Here is a 13,273-nt window from a genome sequence, read left to right on the forward strand (position 1 = left end):
CTTTCTACTGGTACTAAGATATTTGCCCTTGTGACCTTGGCCATCTTCGGAATTGGCCATTATCGGGGGCATTTGTGTTTCACAAACACATCTTGTTTTTTTTATATACCTTAGCTCCAGAGAGTGTAGTGGGTATTTATCCCAGTTAATCTAGCCAATCAGAATGCATCAATTTAGTTATATAGGCAATGAATATGAAATTTTTAAAGTTTACAAAATCTGCAAAAATTAAAAGAGTAAGAAATGCATGTACATGTATTCACTTTTATACAGATAACAGAAATACGCAGTATTTAGCAGTACAATAAACATTGCAAATTTTTTTCCTGCTAATTTAAACAAATTGAATATTTATTTTGAAACAATTAAGTTCAATTAGCTATCTGTGGTATTTCTGTTGATTCTGTGGATTAAAGAAAAATCTAATTCTTTTCATAAATGTTTACACAAGTACTGTATTCAGCAGCCAAGCATATCAAGTGGGTGGTATCAGACAATGGGAATAAGAACCATTGTTAAAGTTTCTGAATAGGCACCCTGTCTGAATGGACTTGATTTTTCAAGGTTACTACAGTGGATAATTGACGAGGACATCCCAGTAGAACTAAGGACAGAATCAGCCATTGTACTAGGCAGTCTGGCCAAGGGGACCTCAGAAAACATCAGCTGTCTGGTAGATTCTGGCTGTGTAGCAGTTCTACTCAAAGGTTCGGACTGGTTTCTTCTCTATCAGTAAATCAGAGAAAATTCTCCATTTTGTTGAAAGATTGGAAAATTAAATATAACATACACACTGTCACTGTAACAGTTAAAACTGTTTGTGTGGCACCTGTGTAGTCCATATCACTGTATATTTCAATCCCATGATCTTTTTTCTTTGCATGGTCATGACACTTTTTGCATGTTCATGATTAGCTACAATAATGTAGCCCTTTCCGATTTTATTTTGTTGGGTAGAGAACGTCAGAATTAAAAAAAATCGGAGAGGGCTACATTATTGCAGTTAGTTCATGATGCTTTGCAATCCCGTTATTCCAACAAAATTTTTTTTTTTCAAATTCATGTCAAATTAGGTAGGTTTTTCTGTTATGGTAAAATGATAAAAAATAAGAAATTATGGGAATTTTTTTAATCTTAACAATCATATAGTACAGTAACTATTCAACATGATCATAGAACTATTTAACAAGAAAATCAGAACCCCATGAACATGCTCTTTTCGACAAGGATTTTACCCCACAAAACATAAGTGACTTTGTATAATGCCCTTAACATGATGCCCTTTGCATGTTGATTTTTGTATATTCCCATTGTATATTGAGCTTTGCATTTTGCTTTTAAAATGCCCTATGTATAAATGCTCTGTGCATGATTGCCTTTGTATAATGCCCTTTGCATTGTGCCCTTTGCATGGTGCCCTTAGTATAATGCCCTTTGCATATTGCCATTGATATAATGCCCTGTGCATTGTGCCCTTTGCATATTGCCCTTGATATATTGCCCTGTGCATTGTGCCCTTTGCATATTGCCCTTGATATAATGCCCTGTGCATATTGCCCTTTGTATAATGTCCTTTGCATTGTGCCCTTTGTATAATGTCCTTTGCATTGTGCCCTTTGTATAATGTCCTTTGCATTGTGCCCTTTGTATAATTTCCTTTGCATTGTACCCTTTGCATGGATATGCATATCCTTGTTAATGCATGTGCTGTTTATTTATTTTTGATATACACGTACAGGTATGTATTTTTTGCAGGGTTGTCGAGTAATAACGTCAAGTTCATTGAAGCCTGTTTACGATGCTTAAGGACTATATTTCTTAGTGAGAATTCTCCATTAGACCAGATTTATGAGGTTTGTATATGTTTTCTTTGAATTCTATTATTACTTTTTCCTTTCAATGAATAAGAATCTTTCAAACACTGGTTTGAACTTTAACAACATATGTATATAGAATGTATGATACAGATTTTTTTAAATTCAGTCTAGCTTTACAAGGATGGTACATTCCTGTAACACATTACACATGAAAATGGAAAGAGTCTGAGTGTCGAAACAGCCACAATATAAATGTATCAAGAAATGAATATTAAATCTATTGGTTACAATTAAACAGCTGTGCAACCATTCAGAACTAGGTTTACCTTGTACAGTGGAACCCCGTTATTACGTTCCCCTTTTAATATGTTAGTCCGCATATTACGTTGAATTTCAAAGCACAAAACCATTTCTTAACAAACCTATATAAAATAGACCTCGTTATTACGTTGTCCTAAGATGTCGGGACTCAGTATTACGTTGTAAAAATTCTGACAAAAATGTAATAAACACCTAATTATTCAATAGTGATTTTCAAAATGATAAGCCATTCACACCTTGACTGCCTAAGGCAGTCACCACGTAAATTTCCTGGTCTGTTTGAGGATTAGAGACGCTTGACTGATCATGCTTCAATAGATCTAGCAACATCAATACAGGTGAATACCCCGTATCGAAGCCAGTGATAAACAATTAAATAATGTTTATTTAGAAATTGTACTCTATAAAATTTACTTCATTTTTCATATTTTGATAATCAAAGAAATAATAATTTCTCAACAACATGCGTGTTCAGTATCGTGTGATTACCTTCGCTATTAAAACTCTATTTACGGACAGCTTTGGTACCAAACATGAAGGACAAGATATATCGTGGCAATGTTAAAACAGCTTGGGTAACTGCTTGGACATAGGTGACTAAAGGTGTTCAATTAAAAAATTGTCCGTTATTTGGACATGCAGCTTGGGTGTTCATAAATCTCGTCCTTACATACACCAATCAAACTGTCCTGTGTTATCGGCAGATTCATGCACGGCTTTTACTTCAGTGAACATTCTAAAATTCCTTGATGTGCATGTGATTTTAGTGCCATCATTTAGTGTTATAAATGAAATCTTCGTGCACCATTATATTTTTTTATGTGGATTGCGCTTAAATTGTTCTCCGTGTTTGTCGGTGGTGAGAAAAGTGTGTAAGTGTTGGGTATCGTGTGCGTTTTGTGTCTATAGTTTTGTTGTTTTTGGGGTGGGATTTTTTTTATTGTGTTGTGTATTGTGTAATAAGAGAACTTAATAAAAACGATGTTTTGTTATTTTTTTATATAAATGTTGAATATGAACCGGAACGAGTTGTTGAGAGAAATTTACATGAACGCATTGTGAAAAAGTTGAACAAAATGGCGGTCCAAACGAATGCAGAAAAGCAACGTTTATCAAAACATCCTTATGTATCCTACACCAGAAATAAAGAAAAGGGATAAGAACATGAAGAATTACGGACATTAAAGATACGATGTACATAAAACAAAGTATCATAGTCTTTTAAACAAAGAAACAGTAAAGATATATTCACACACCCCTTCACGGAGTACTAATGGAAGATATACAATTTCCAAATGATATTTTTAACGGATTTCACTTGGAAAGTTTATTACGTTGCCCCCGGTATTACGTTATTTTATCCTGACAAAATGGAAAACGTAATAATGGGGTTCCACTGTATATGAAATGATCCCTGTGAATGAAACACGTGTACTTGTTTTCAGCAGGATGTGACGGTTGTACCTCATCTCATTAACATTCTGTCCAAGTCGTTTTGTACGCAGGAGTGCATTACTACTATCTTCAGCAACTGCTGCAAGGTAAGCATGACCACCCAGTAGGACTGTCAGAGTACACAGGGGAGGTAAGCATGACCACCCAGTAGGACTGTCAGAGTACACAGGGGAGGTAAGCATGACCACTCAGTAGGACTGTCAGAGTACACAGGGGAGGTAAGCATGACCACTCAGTAGGACCGTCAGAGTACACAGGGGAGGTAAGCATGACCACTCAATAGGACCGTCAGAGTACACAGGGGAGGTAAGCATGACCACTCAGTAGGACTGTCAGAGTACACAGGGGAGGTAAGCATGACCACTCAGTAGGACTGTCAGAGTACACAGGGGAGGTAAGCATGACCACTCAGTAGGACTGTCAGAGTACACAGGGGAGGTAAGCATGACCACTCAGTAGGACTGTCAGAGTACACAGGGGAGGTAAACATGACCACTCAGTAGGACTGTCAGAGTACACAGGGGAGGTAAGCATGACCACCCAGTAGGACTGTCAGAGTACACAGGGGAGGTAAGCATGACCACTCAGTAGGACTGTCAGAGTACACAGGGGAGGTAAGCATGACCACCCAGTTACAGTGAACACACTTATAATGAATTCATGCTACAGTAAAACACAGTTACAGTGAGCACACTTATAATGAATTTATGCTTACAGTAAAACACGGTTACAGTAAACACACTTATAATGAATTCACACTTACAGTGAAACATGGTTACCGTGAACACACATATAATGAATTCATACTTACAGTAGAACAGTTACAGTGAGCACACTTCTAATGAATTCATGCTTACAGTAAAACAGTTACAGTGAACACACTTAAAATGAATTCATGCTTACAGTAAAACACAGTTACAGTGAACACGCTTATGATAAATTCATGCTTATAGCAAAGTGATTTTCATTCTCTATAGTTTTAAAACATATTGGGAACTTATTGGATGTAATGAATAACTTGATAATGAATCAAAATTGTTCATCCTCAGCACTTGGCTATACTTGTATTGTACCACTGACAGCGCGATAACGCTTTGCACGATTTCGTGGATGATGATACTCTTGAATAGCTCTATTCAATACCTTTTTTCAACAGCATAAACCCAAGTCTTTAGCTCCACATAGTTTTGAACTTAAAGTCATTTCAATAGAGCCAGTCGTTGACCATTGTTGTAAAAATGGTTGGGAAACAGGTTGAGAATATTGAACAAATTAGAGCTTATATAAAACTCGGTCATTCGGTAATACAGACTTTTACTGAATTGGGGGAAGTGTATGGGTCTGATAAGGTATCTTATGAGACAGTTCATAGGTGGAGAAAGAAATTTCCGTCAAAGATGCAGCAAAATCTGGCCGACCTGTGACTAACAGGCAAGGCAAATGTCAGGGAAATAATTGAAAGTGACGGCAGATACAGGATTCGTGATATTGCCAAAACTGTTGGCATATGATATCACTATCGCAGGTGCATTTCATTTTGAAGCGTGTTTTGAAAGTACGAAAGATTTCTGCCAGATGGATACCGTATATATTGACAGATGACCAAAAACGGGTATGAGTACAAACTGCTAAGCAATTGCTCAAAATGTTTCCCAAATTCAATCAAAGACAATTTGCAAACATTGTTACTGGTGACGAAAGATGGGTTCACTATTTTGAACCAGTAAGAAAAATTGGAAACAAAATATGGCTAACTAAACACAATAGAAGGCCTGTAGTTGCAAAAAGAACCATAAGCACAAAGAAGGTTCTTTACTGCACATTCCTCTCATGTGATGGTATAGCTAGTGATGGGCAATCGGGGGAAAAAAATTAATTGATGATCGGATTAATCGGATGTACCTTTTTGATTAATTAATCAAATTTTAATGATTTCAAATTTATGGCATAAATATACTAAATTTACTTTATGTTTTACCCTAGATATTAAGTTATTTAGAATAAAATCATTAGATTGATTGTATCGTGTTTAACGTATCTCAAGAGAATTTTTCACTCATATGGAGATGTCCAAAATCATAATTATATATTTGAAGTTAATAATCCCATACTTTCGATTTTATTTTCCCGGGATAGGGATAGATCTCTCGACTTTTGTTGTTCTTATGGGATCCGGGTTAGATCTTGCTTGTTGGCAAAATCTGAGGCCCCGTGTCACAACAGGTGTGGCACGATAAAGATCCCTCCCTGTTCAAAGACTGTAAGCGCCAAGCATATATAGGCCTAAATTTTGCAGGCCTTTACCGGCAATGGTGAGGTCTCCATGTGTGTGAAAGATTCTCAAGAGAAACGTTAAACAATATTCAATCATTCAGTCTTATCGGATGATTCAGCTTCGTCAGCCATTTTTGATTTTAGATAAGTCGCGGCAGGAATATTCATATTACCGGTATTAAAAAAAAATACCAACGTCGACGATTTTTGATTTTCAAAATGACAATTGATTATTTACATCATTTCAGTTACAGCGACCGACAATCGAAAGTCGGCGACAATCGGTACATCACTAGGTATAGCCGTACAAATTCTGGTGCTAAAGGGCAAAAGTGTAACAGGTCGGTATTACCAAGATGTTATACCAAATGAGTTCAAGCAGTTCATAAACGACACTCTGTGTCAGGATTTAGGCATGTTCGTCTACTTCATGATAATGATCCATCACATACATCTGAGCTTGTGAAGCAATTTTTTAAGTCGGAGAAGGTTACCGTCATGCCACACCCATCATACTCTCCAGATCTAGCCCATGCGACTTATTCCTTTTTCCAAAACTTAAAAAGTTCTTATCTGGTCGTCGTTACAAGTCCCAACAAACCCTTGGCTCAGCCATCAGTCAGTGCCTCAGAGGTCTACCTAAATTGAAATTATGTATTTCAAACCACGGGGAATACTTTGAAGGGATGTAATGTTCACTTTACTATTTGAGTTGAATGCTTTTGAGATATCGTACAATACACATTACATATCGAACAGCCTTCCTATGTTTTACTGTACCACTAGCATTCAAATAAAGGTAGATTACACTGAGAATAAAAAGACTTCAAATGAAAAAGAAATGACTGCTACTAATGTGACTGACATTATTTACAGCTCCCTTGATATGTTCCCAACTTTTGTTCAAGATGAATTTGGGTAATAAAGCGGGGGTGGCAATATAACGAAGTCACCATTACGAACAATTCACTGAGCAGTCAAAAGAAATTTAATACCATTAAGTTTTTTGGACTCCATTCTGTATAAACATTTAGATTATCTTGAGCAATTCAGCAATTATTAGCAATTAACCTGAATACCTTGTCCATACTGTCACACTTCAATGCACCTCTATCAAAGTACAGGAGTGGTTACTGATGGGTGTTAGGTAATAGACATTATTATCAAGGGTAAACCCCACAACATTTGACCATTTGTTTGTGTAAATCAGTGCCATATGACATTATGTGGGGTTGGCATTATAACGGGGGTGTTAACATGGGAGGAAATCTGTTCTTCAGGATTTTTAGGCAATATGGGGAGGTGGCATTATAACGGGGCAATATATCCAGGGAGTGCTGTATATAATATTTACTATTAATTACAGTAATGAGACTGAGGGAAGCCTTATCTTTGATTGTGTTTGACAGTGTATATCATATTTACTATTAATTACAGTAATGAGGTGGAGAGATACCCCATCTTTGATTGCTTTTGACTACATCATTAGCTGTGTAATCCTGTTCTCTATAAATTCTTTGTACTAATGAAGGACTAATTCTTTGTACTAATGAAGGACTAATTCTTTGTATTAATGAAGGACTAATTCTTTGTACTAATGAAGGACTAACTCTTTGTTTCAGACCGCGGAACATCAGAATGCCTTGAGTAGAAACGGTGCCATTGCTGCGTTAGCCCCCCTGCTGTGTTCATCTAGCTACAAGGTAAACTTTGATGTAAATGTACACATGGATACAGTTAAACTATTTGTAATTCAGCAATTAGCACCTATGTAGACTCTGGACGCTCCAGGTAAATAATATCTATTTTGATTAGGTCCCACCTACTTTTCCAGTAACCAAATGATCATGAAATGAGTCTTTAAGATGATGGTATAAGTGTACCTATAATGTGAAGTCCTGTGTAATTATAGAATGTTTACATATCCACTAGCATAAAATTTATGTGCATCTTTTAATTTTTTTAAAAGGACAGTATTTCACTGGCTGTATTGCTCATTTTCATGTTGAATTTGTTGTAGTTTAACCTTTGACCTTGAATTATTTTGTTGAATTTGAGGTAATTTGTTGTCTTACAGGTTCAGATGCCAACACTGAAGTGCTTTGCTGTTTTATGTTATGAAAACGAGACAGTGTCCAAGGCTACAGCTACAGGTATAGGGTTTAATGAAGACAGACTTTCATTTAGTTTAAATTTGTTGACTTCCTACTAGAGTTAGTACAGATAATTTTCTGATTTACTATTTATAGTACAGTATGAATCTCAGTGTCTCTTCTGTGTTTAGGCAATATAACTTGTAAAGTGTATTTTGACTTCTGTATTCAATAGAACACATATTTTTTCTTCTGTATTCAATAGAACACATATTTTTTCTTCTGTATTCAATAGAACATGTATTTTGACTTCTATATTTATTAGAACACGTATTTTTTCTTCTGTATTTATTAGAACACATATTTTTTCTTCTGTATTCAATAGAACACATATTTTTTCCTTTAGCAACATACAATGGAGAGTCCATCCCCAATCTTCTACTTCGCCTCCTGTCCAGAGACAAACCGTCAGAAATGCAAATGGCAGCAGCAAAGTGTTTAACATACCTGTGTAGAGGTGGTGCCATCCCTACCCATTGTCCTACGATTCAGAACAAGGTATACATTCAAGATAAAACAAAAGGAGGAGGGGAAAAGTTCATACATAACAGGTCTGGTTACATGCAGTTCATGGTATACCAGGGCTCTACTGAATGCAAATTTAAAGTTCAATTCACCTTAAAACACTTGTACACCTAAGTCTTTCCACAAGTCTTTTCCTACTTATTCACCCTGGGCTGTTTCCACCGAAATCATTATGCTCTATAAACAAAATTATATTCTACCACTATGCTGTTACATTTTACTCCCTAGGTCATTACACTCTATTCCTTGGGTTGTTACATTCTAATCCCCCCCCCCCCCCCCCCCCCCCCCCCCCGAGTTGTTACATTCTACTCTCAAGTGGAGCTCTCTTCATCAAGAGCCATGATTTTGCAGAAATAGAAATGGTCCTTATTTTTACAAAGTATGGAAATGAAATTTAAGAATATTTCAAACTATCTTGGATTGCATTTATTTACAATACCGAGACACTTTAATGAGCTGATATTGAAATATTGAAGCCATGAGTCTAGACTTGATAAAACACTTTTGTAGACGCTATCTACACTGATTCGAATGTGTAAGAAGGATCGCACACTGGAGGAGAATGTGGAGGGAGCTGAGACCCTGGCCTATCTAACAGAGGCGGATGCCAATTTACAGAACTTGGCATCAATTTCAGATCACATCATCAAAACATTGGCAGATTATCTCCGCTATACCAGTGTACAGCAAATCAACACCAGGTCAACCAATAGAAAGGTACATTACATCAACACCAGGTCATCCAATAGAAAGGTCAGTACAACATCAGGTCAACCAATAGAAAGGTACAATACATCAACACCAGATCAACCAATAGAAAGGTACAGTACATCAACACCAGGGTCAAATCTACATCAACACTGGTCAAATCTACATCAATAGGGGTCAAATCTACATCAACACTGGTCAAATCTACATCATCACTGGTCAAATCTAAATCAACAGGGGTCAAATCTACATCAACACTGGTCAAATCTACATTAACACGGGTCAAATCTACATTAACACTGGTCAAATCTACATCAACACGGGTTAAATCTACATCAACATGGGTCAAATCTACATTAACACTGGTCAAATCTACATTAACACGGGTCAAATCTACATTAACACGGGTCAAATCTACATCAATACGGGTCAAATCTACATCAACACGAGGTCAAATTTACATTGACATGAGGTCAAATCTACATCAGCACGGGTCAAATCTACATCAACACTGGTCAAATCTACATTAACACTGGTCAAATCTACATTAACACGGGTCAAATCTACATTAATACGGGTCAAATCTACATCAATACGGGTCAAATCTACATCAACACGAGGTCAAATCTACATTGACATGAGGTCAAATCTACATCAGCATGGGTCAAATCTACATCAACACGGGTCAAATCTACATCAACACGGGTCAAATCTACATTAACACGGGTCAAATCTACATCAATATGGGTCAAATCTACATTAACACGGGTCAAATCTACATTGACATGAGGTCAAATCTACATCAGCACGGGTCAAATCTACATCAACACGGGTCAAATCTACATTAACACGGGTCAAATCTACATTAACACGGATCACAGCAAGGTTACTGCAGCTGACAGAGATATTTATTCACTTCAACAAGATGTCCTTAAAAAGATGAGGCGGAGAATGTCATCAGTGTTAAAATAACAGGAGACACACACGTACCAACAAGCCATTATAAAAATGGGACATCCGTTTTATATTTTATGCCAAAGACACAACACCATTAGACTTAACTGACAACATTTGATTTCGGCTGATGAAGTGTTCCTCATGAATATATACAGTGTAGCATTATTTTAAACTTATATTGTTTTGAAAGTCAAAGTTCTGATGTGCTTTGAAAAATTTTCATATTTGTGACTACAGAGGAGAAAACAATATGTGGTATGATACATGCAGATCTGTTAATTATTTGTAGTCGTCAAATGTTCTGAATTAATTTGCTATCTGAGTTACAGCAAACACACTTCATACTGAACTAAAACCTTATTTAACAATTACACCGTACATTTGATTATCTATCATGCAAATAAAATCCATATTGTTTTTGGGATTCAAGTTGACTGTAATAAAGTTGATGGTTATACATGTTATATTATTTGGTTCTTCAGTTTGATTATTGTAATTTCATGAGAAACATTGGTATTTATTAATGGTGTATTTCTTCTCTCAGATTTACAGTAACTGTTGTGACTTGGCTAGTCAACTGTGTATTAACTTGAACTATGAGAATTATTGTATTCATTAGTAATCCTTTATTCCCACCCGATAGGTTATAAATTGGAGTAATGAACTGAAACAGGCAGCATTCCGGGCTTTTGCATCTTTAGGAGCCAATGATGAAGACATCAGAAAGAAGGTATCTTCTATTTTTTCTGAGAAAAGACGAAACTTCTGAAACCAGACACCTCTCATCTATGTATTTTATTTATGTCAGAGTAATTGTGATGGAAAAATTATATTGGAATATGAGAGCATGATGTAAAGAAATATTCACAATGTTGATTGCAGATAATTGAGACTGAGAACTTGATGGAGCATATTGTGGGTGGAATGACCTGTAATGATGTCAAAGTTCAGATGGGGGCCGTACGATGTCTGCACAGTTTGTCCCGATCCGTTCAACAGCTCCGGACTACCTTCCAGGATCACACCGTCTGGAAACCTCTGATGAATGTGAGTACTGTTAGGACTAGTAGGATGAATATGAGTACTGTAGGACTAGTAGGATGAGTGTGAGTACTGTAGGACTAGTAGGATGAGTGTGAGTACTGTTAGGACTAGTAGTATGAATATGAGTACTGTAAGACTAGTAGGATGAGTGTGAGTACTGTTAGGACTAGTAGGATGAATATGAGTACTATAGGACTAGTAGGATGAGTGTGAGTACTGTTAGGACTAGTAGGATGAGTGTGAGTACTGTTAGGACTAGTAGGATGAGTGTGAGTACTGTTAGGACTAGTAGTATGAATATGAGTACTGTAGGACTAGTAGGATGAGTGTGAGTACTGTTAGGACTAGTAGGATGAATATGAGTACTGTAGGACTAGTAGGATGAGTGTGAGTACTGTTAGGACTAGTAGGATGAATATGAGTACTGTAGGACTAGTAGGATGAGTGTGAGTACTGTTAGGACTAGTAGGATGAGTGTGAGTACTGTTAGGACTAGTAGGATGAATATGAGTACTGTAGGACTAGTAGGATGAGTGTGAGTACTGTTAGGACTAGTAGGATGAGTGTGAGTACTGTTAGGACTAGTAGGATGAATATGAGTACTGTAGGACTAGTAGGATGAGTGTGAGTACTGTTAGGACCAGTAGGATGAGTGTGAGTACTGTTAGGACTAGTAGGATGAGTGTGAGTACTGTTAGGACTAGTAGGATGAGTGTGAGTACTGTTAGGACTAGTAGGGCGAGTGTGAGTACTGTTAGGACTAGTAGGGCGAGTGTGAGTACTGTTAGGACTAGTAGGATGAATATGAGTACTGTAGGACTAGTAGGATGAGTGTTAGGACTAGTAGGGTGAGTGTGAGTACTGTTAGGACTAGTAGGATGAGTGTGAGTACTGTTAGGACTAGTAGGATGAGTGTTAGGACTAGTAGGGTGAGTGTGAGTACTGTTAGGACTAGTAGGATGAGTGTGAGTACTGTTAGGACTAGTAGGATGAGTGTGAGTACTGTTAGGACTAGTAGGGCGAGTGTGAGTACTGTTAGGACTAGTAGGGCGAGTGTGAGTACTGTTAGGACTAGTAGGGCGAGTGTGAGTACTGTTAGGACTAGTAGGATGAATATGAGTACTGTAGGACTAGTAGGATGAGTGTTAGGACTAGTAGGGTGAGTGTGAGTACTGTTAGGACTAGTAGGATGAGTGTGAGTACTGTTAGGACTAGTAGGATGAGTGTGAGTACTGTTAGGACTAGTAGGATGAGTGTGAGTACTGTTAGGACTAGTAGGATGATTGTGAGTACTGTTAGGACTAGTAGGATAAATGTGAGTACTGTTTGTTGTTTACTTTCAGTTGATGACTAATGTTTGTTGTTTACTTTCAGTTGACGACTAATGTTTGTTGTTTACTTTCAGTTTAATGTTGTTTACTTTCAGTTTAATGTTTATTGTTTACTTTCAGTTGATGACTAATGGTTCTGAGGAGCTGTTGCCCGTCACCTCGTCCACTCTGTGTAATTTGCTGTTGGAATTCTCCCCAGGCCGGGAGGTGAGTCTCCATTACTATATACAGTTCAGTAAAATGCCGCCCCTATCAGTTTTTTTCTGTTAGATTTCATTGTGCGTTCTGTACATTTATGAATTGCTGATCACTCATTGTGTACTTATTTTATGTGTCATGAAGTCACTACTCATTCATATATTCTTTTCCTTGGCTTCTATAAAATTGAAAACCTTTCATCACAATCTCTTAGAATTCTATACAATCTTCCTGAAATTGGCACAATTCATGTTCATTTACCTTTTCTGCAAATATGTGAGCCTGACTCCATCTTTATCATAACAGAGACCCACTAGTGAAAGCGCAAGGTTGTCTGTAAATCAGAAAAACAAAGTAAGTGTGCTCGTGTCTGTGAACCCAGCTGAGGAAGGGAATCATATGACATACTGTGTATTCAATCATCCAGTCCAGCCAGGGTGTTTTTGTTGTTTAGATAGGCTGAATTTCAACATTTTTAAGCACTTAT

General features: G+C 37.1%; 1 protein-coding gene across 5 annotated transcripts in view; it reads left to right on the forward strand.

The window, feature by feature from the left end:
- LOC125678433 (armadillo repeat-containing protein 8-like) overlaps positions 1 to 13,273 on the forward strand; it is a 28,862-nt gene that overhangs the window by 7,677 nt on the left and 7,912 nt on the right. For 2 of the 5 annotated variants that reach the window (XM_048916882.2, XM_048916879.2), the window contains exons 4-14: positions 565 to 707; positions 1,756 to 1,853; positions 3,584 to 3,679; positions 7,490 to 7,570; positions 7,945 to 8,020; positions 8,367 to 8,518; positions 9,059 to 9,265; positions 10,857 to 10,943; positions 11,096 to 11,260; positions 12,709 to 12,795; positions 13,093 to 13,140. In XM_048916882.2, coding sequence (XP_048772839.1) covers positions 565 to 707; positions 1,756 to 1,853; positions 3,584 to 3,679; positions 7,490 to 7,570; positions 7,945 to 8,020; positions 8,367 to 8,518; positions 9,059 to 9,265; positions 10,857 to 10,943; positions 11,096 to 11,260; positions 12,709 to 12,795; positions 13,093 to 13,140 — 1,240 coding nt within the window. The remainder of the gene's footprint in view (positions 1 to 564; positions 708 to 1,755; positions 1,854 to 3,583; positions 3,680 to 7,489; positions 7,571 to 7,944; positions 8,021 to 8,366; positions 8,519 to 9,058; positions 9,266 to 10,856; positions 10,944 to 11,095; positions 11,261 to 12,708; positions 12,796 to 13,092; positions 13,141 to 13,273) is intronic. The other 3 variants (XM_048916880.2, XM_048916881.2, XM_048916883.2) reach the window with 3 other exon arrangements.

Source organism: Ostrea edulis, chromosome 2 (assembly GCF_947568905.1).
Source record: "Ostrea edulis chromosome 2, xbOstEdul1.1, whole genome shotgun sequence".
Classification (NCBI taxonomy): Eukaryota; Metazoa; Mollusca; class Bivalvia; order Ostreida; family Ostreidae; genus Ostrea; species Ostrea edulis.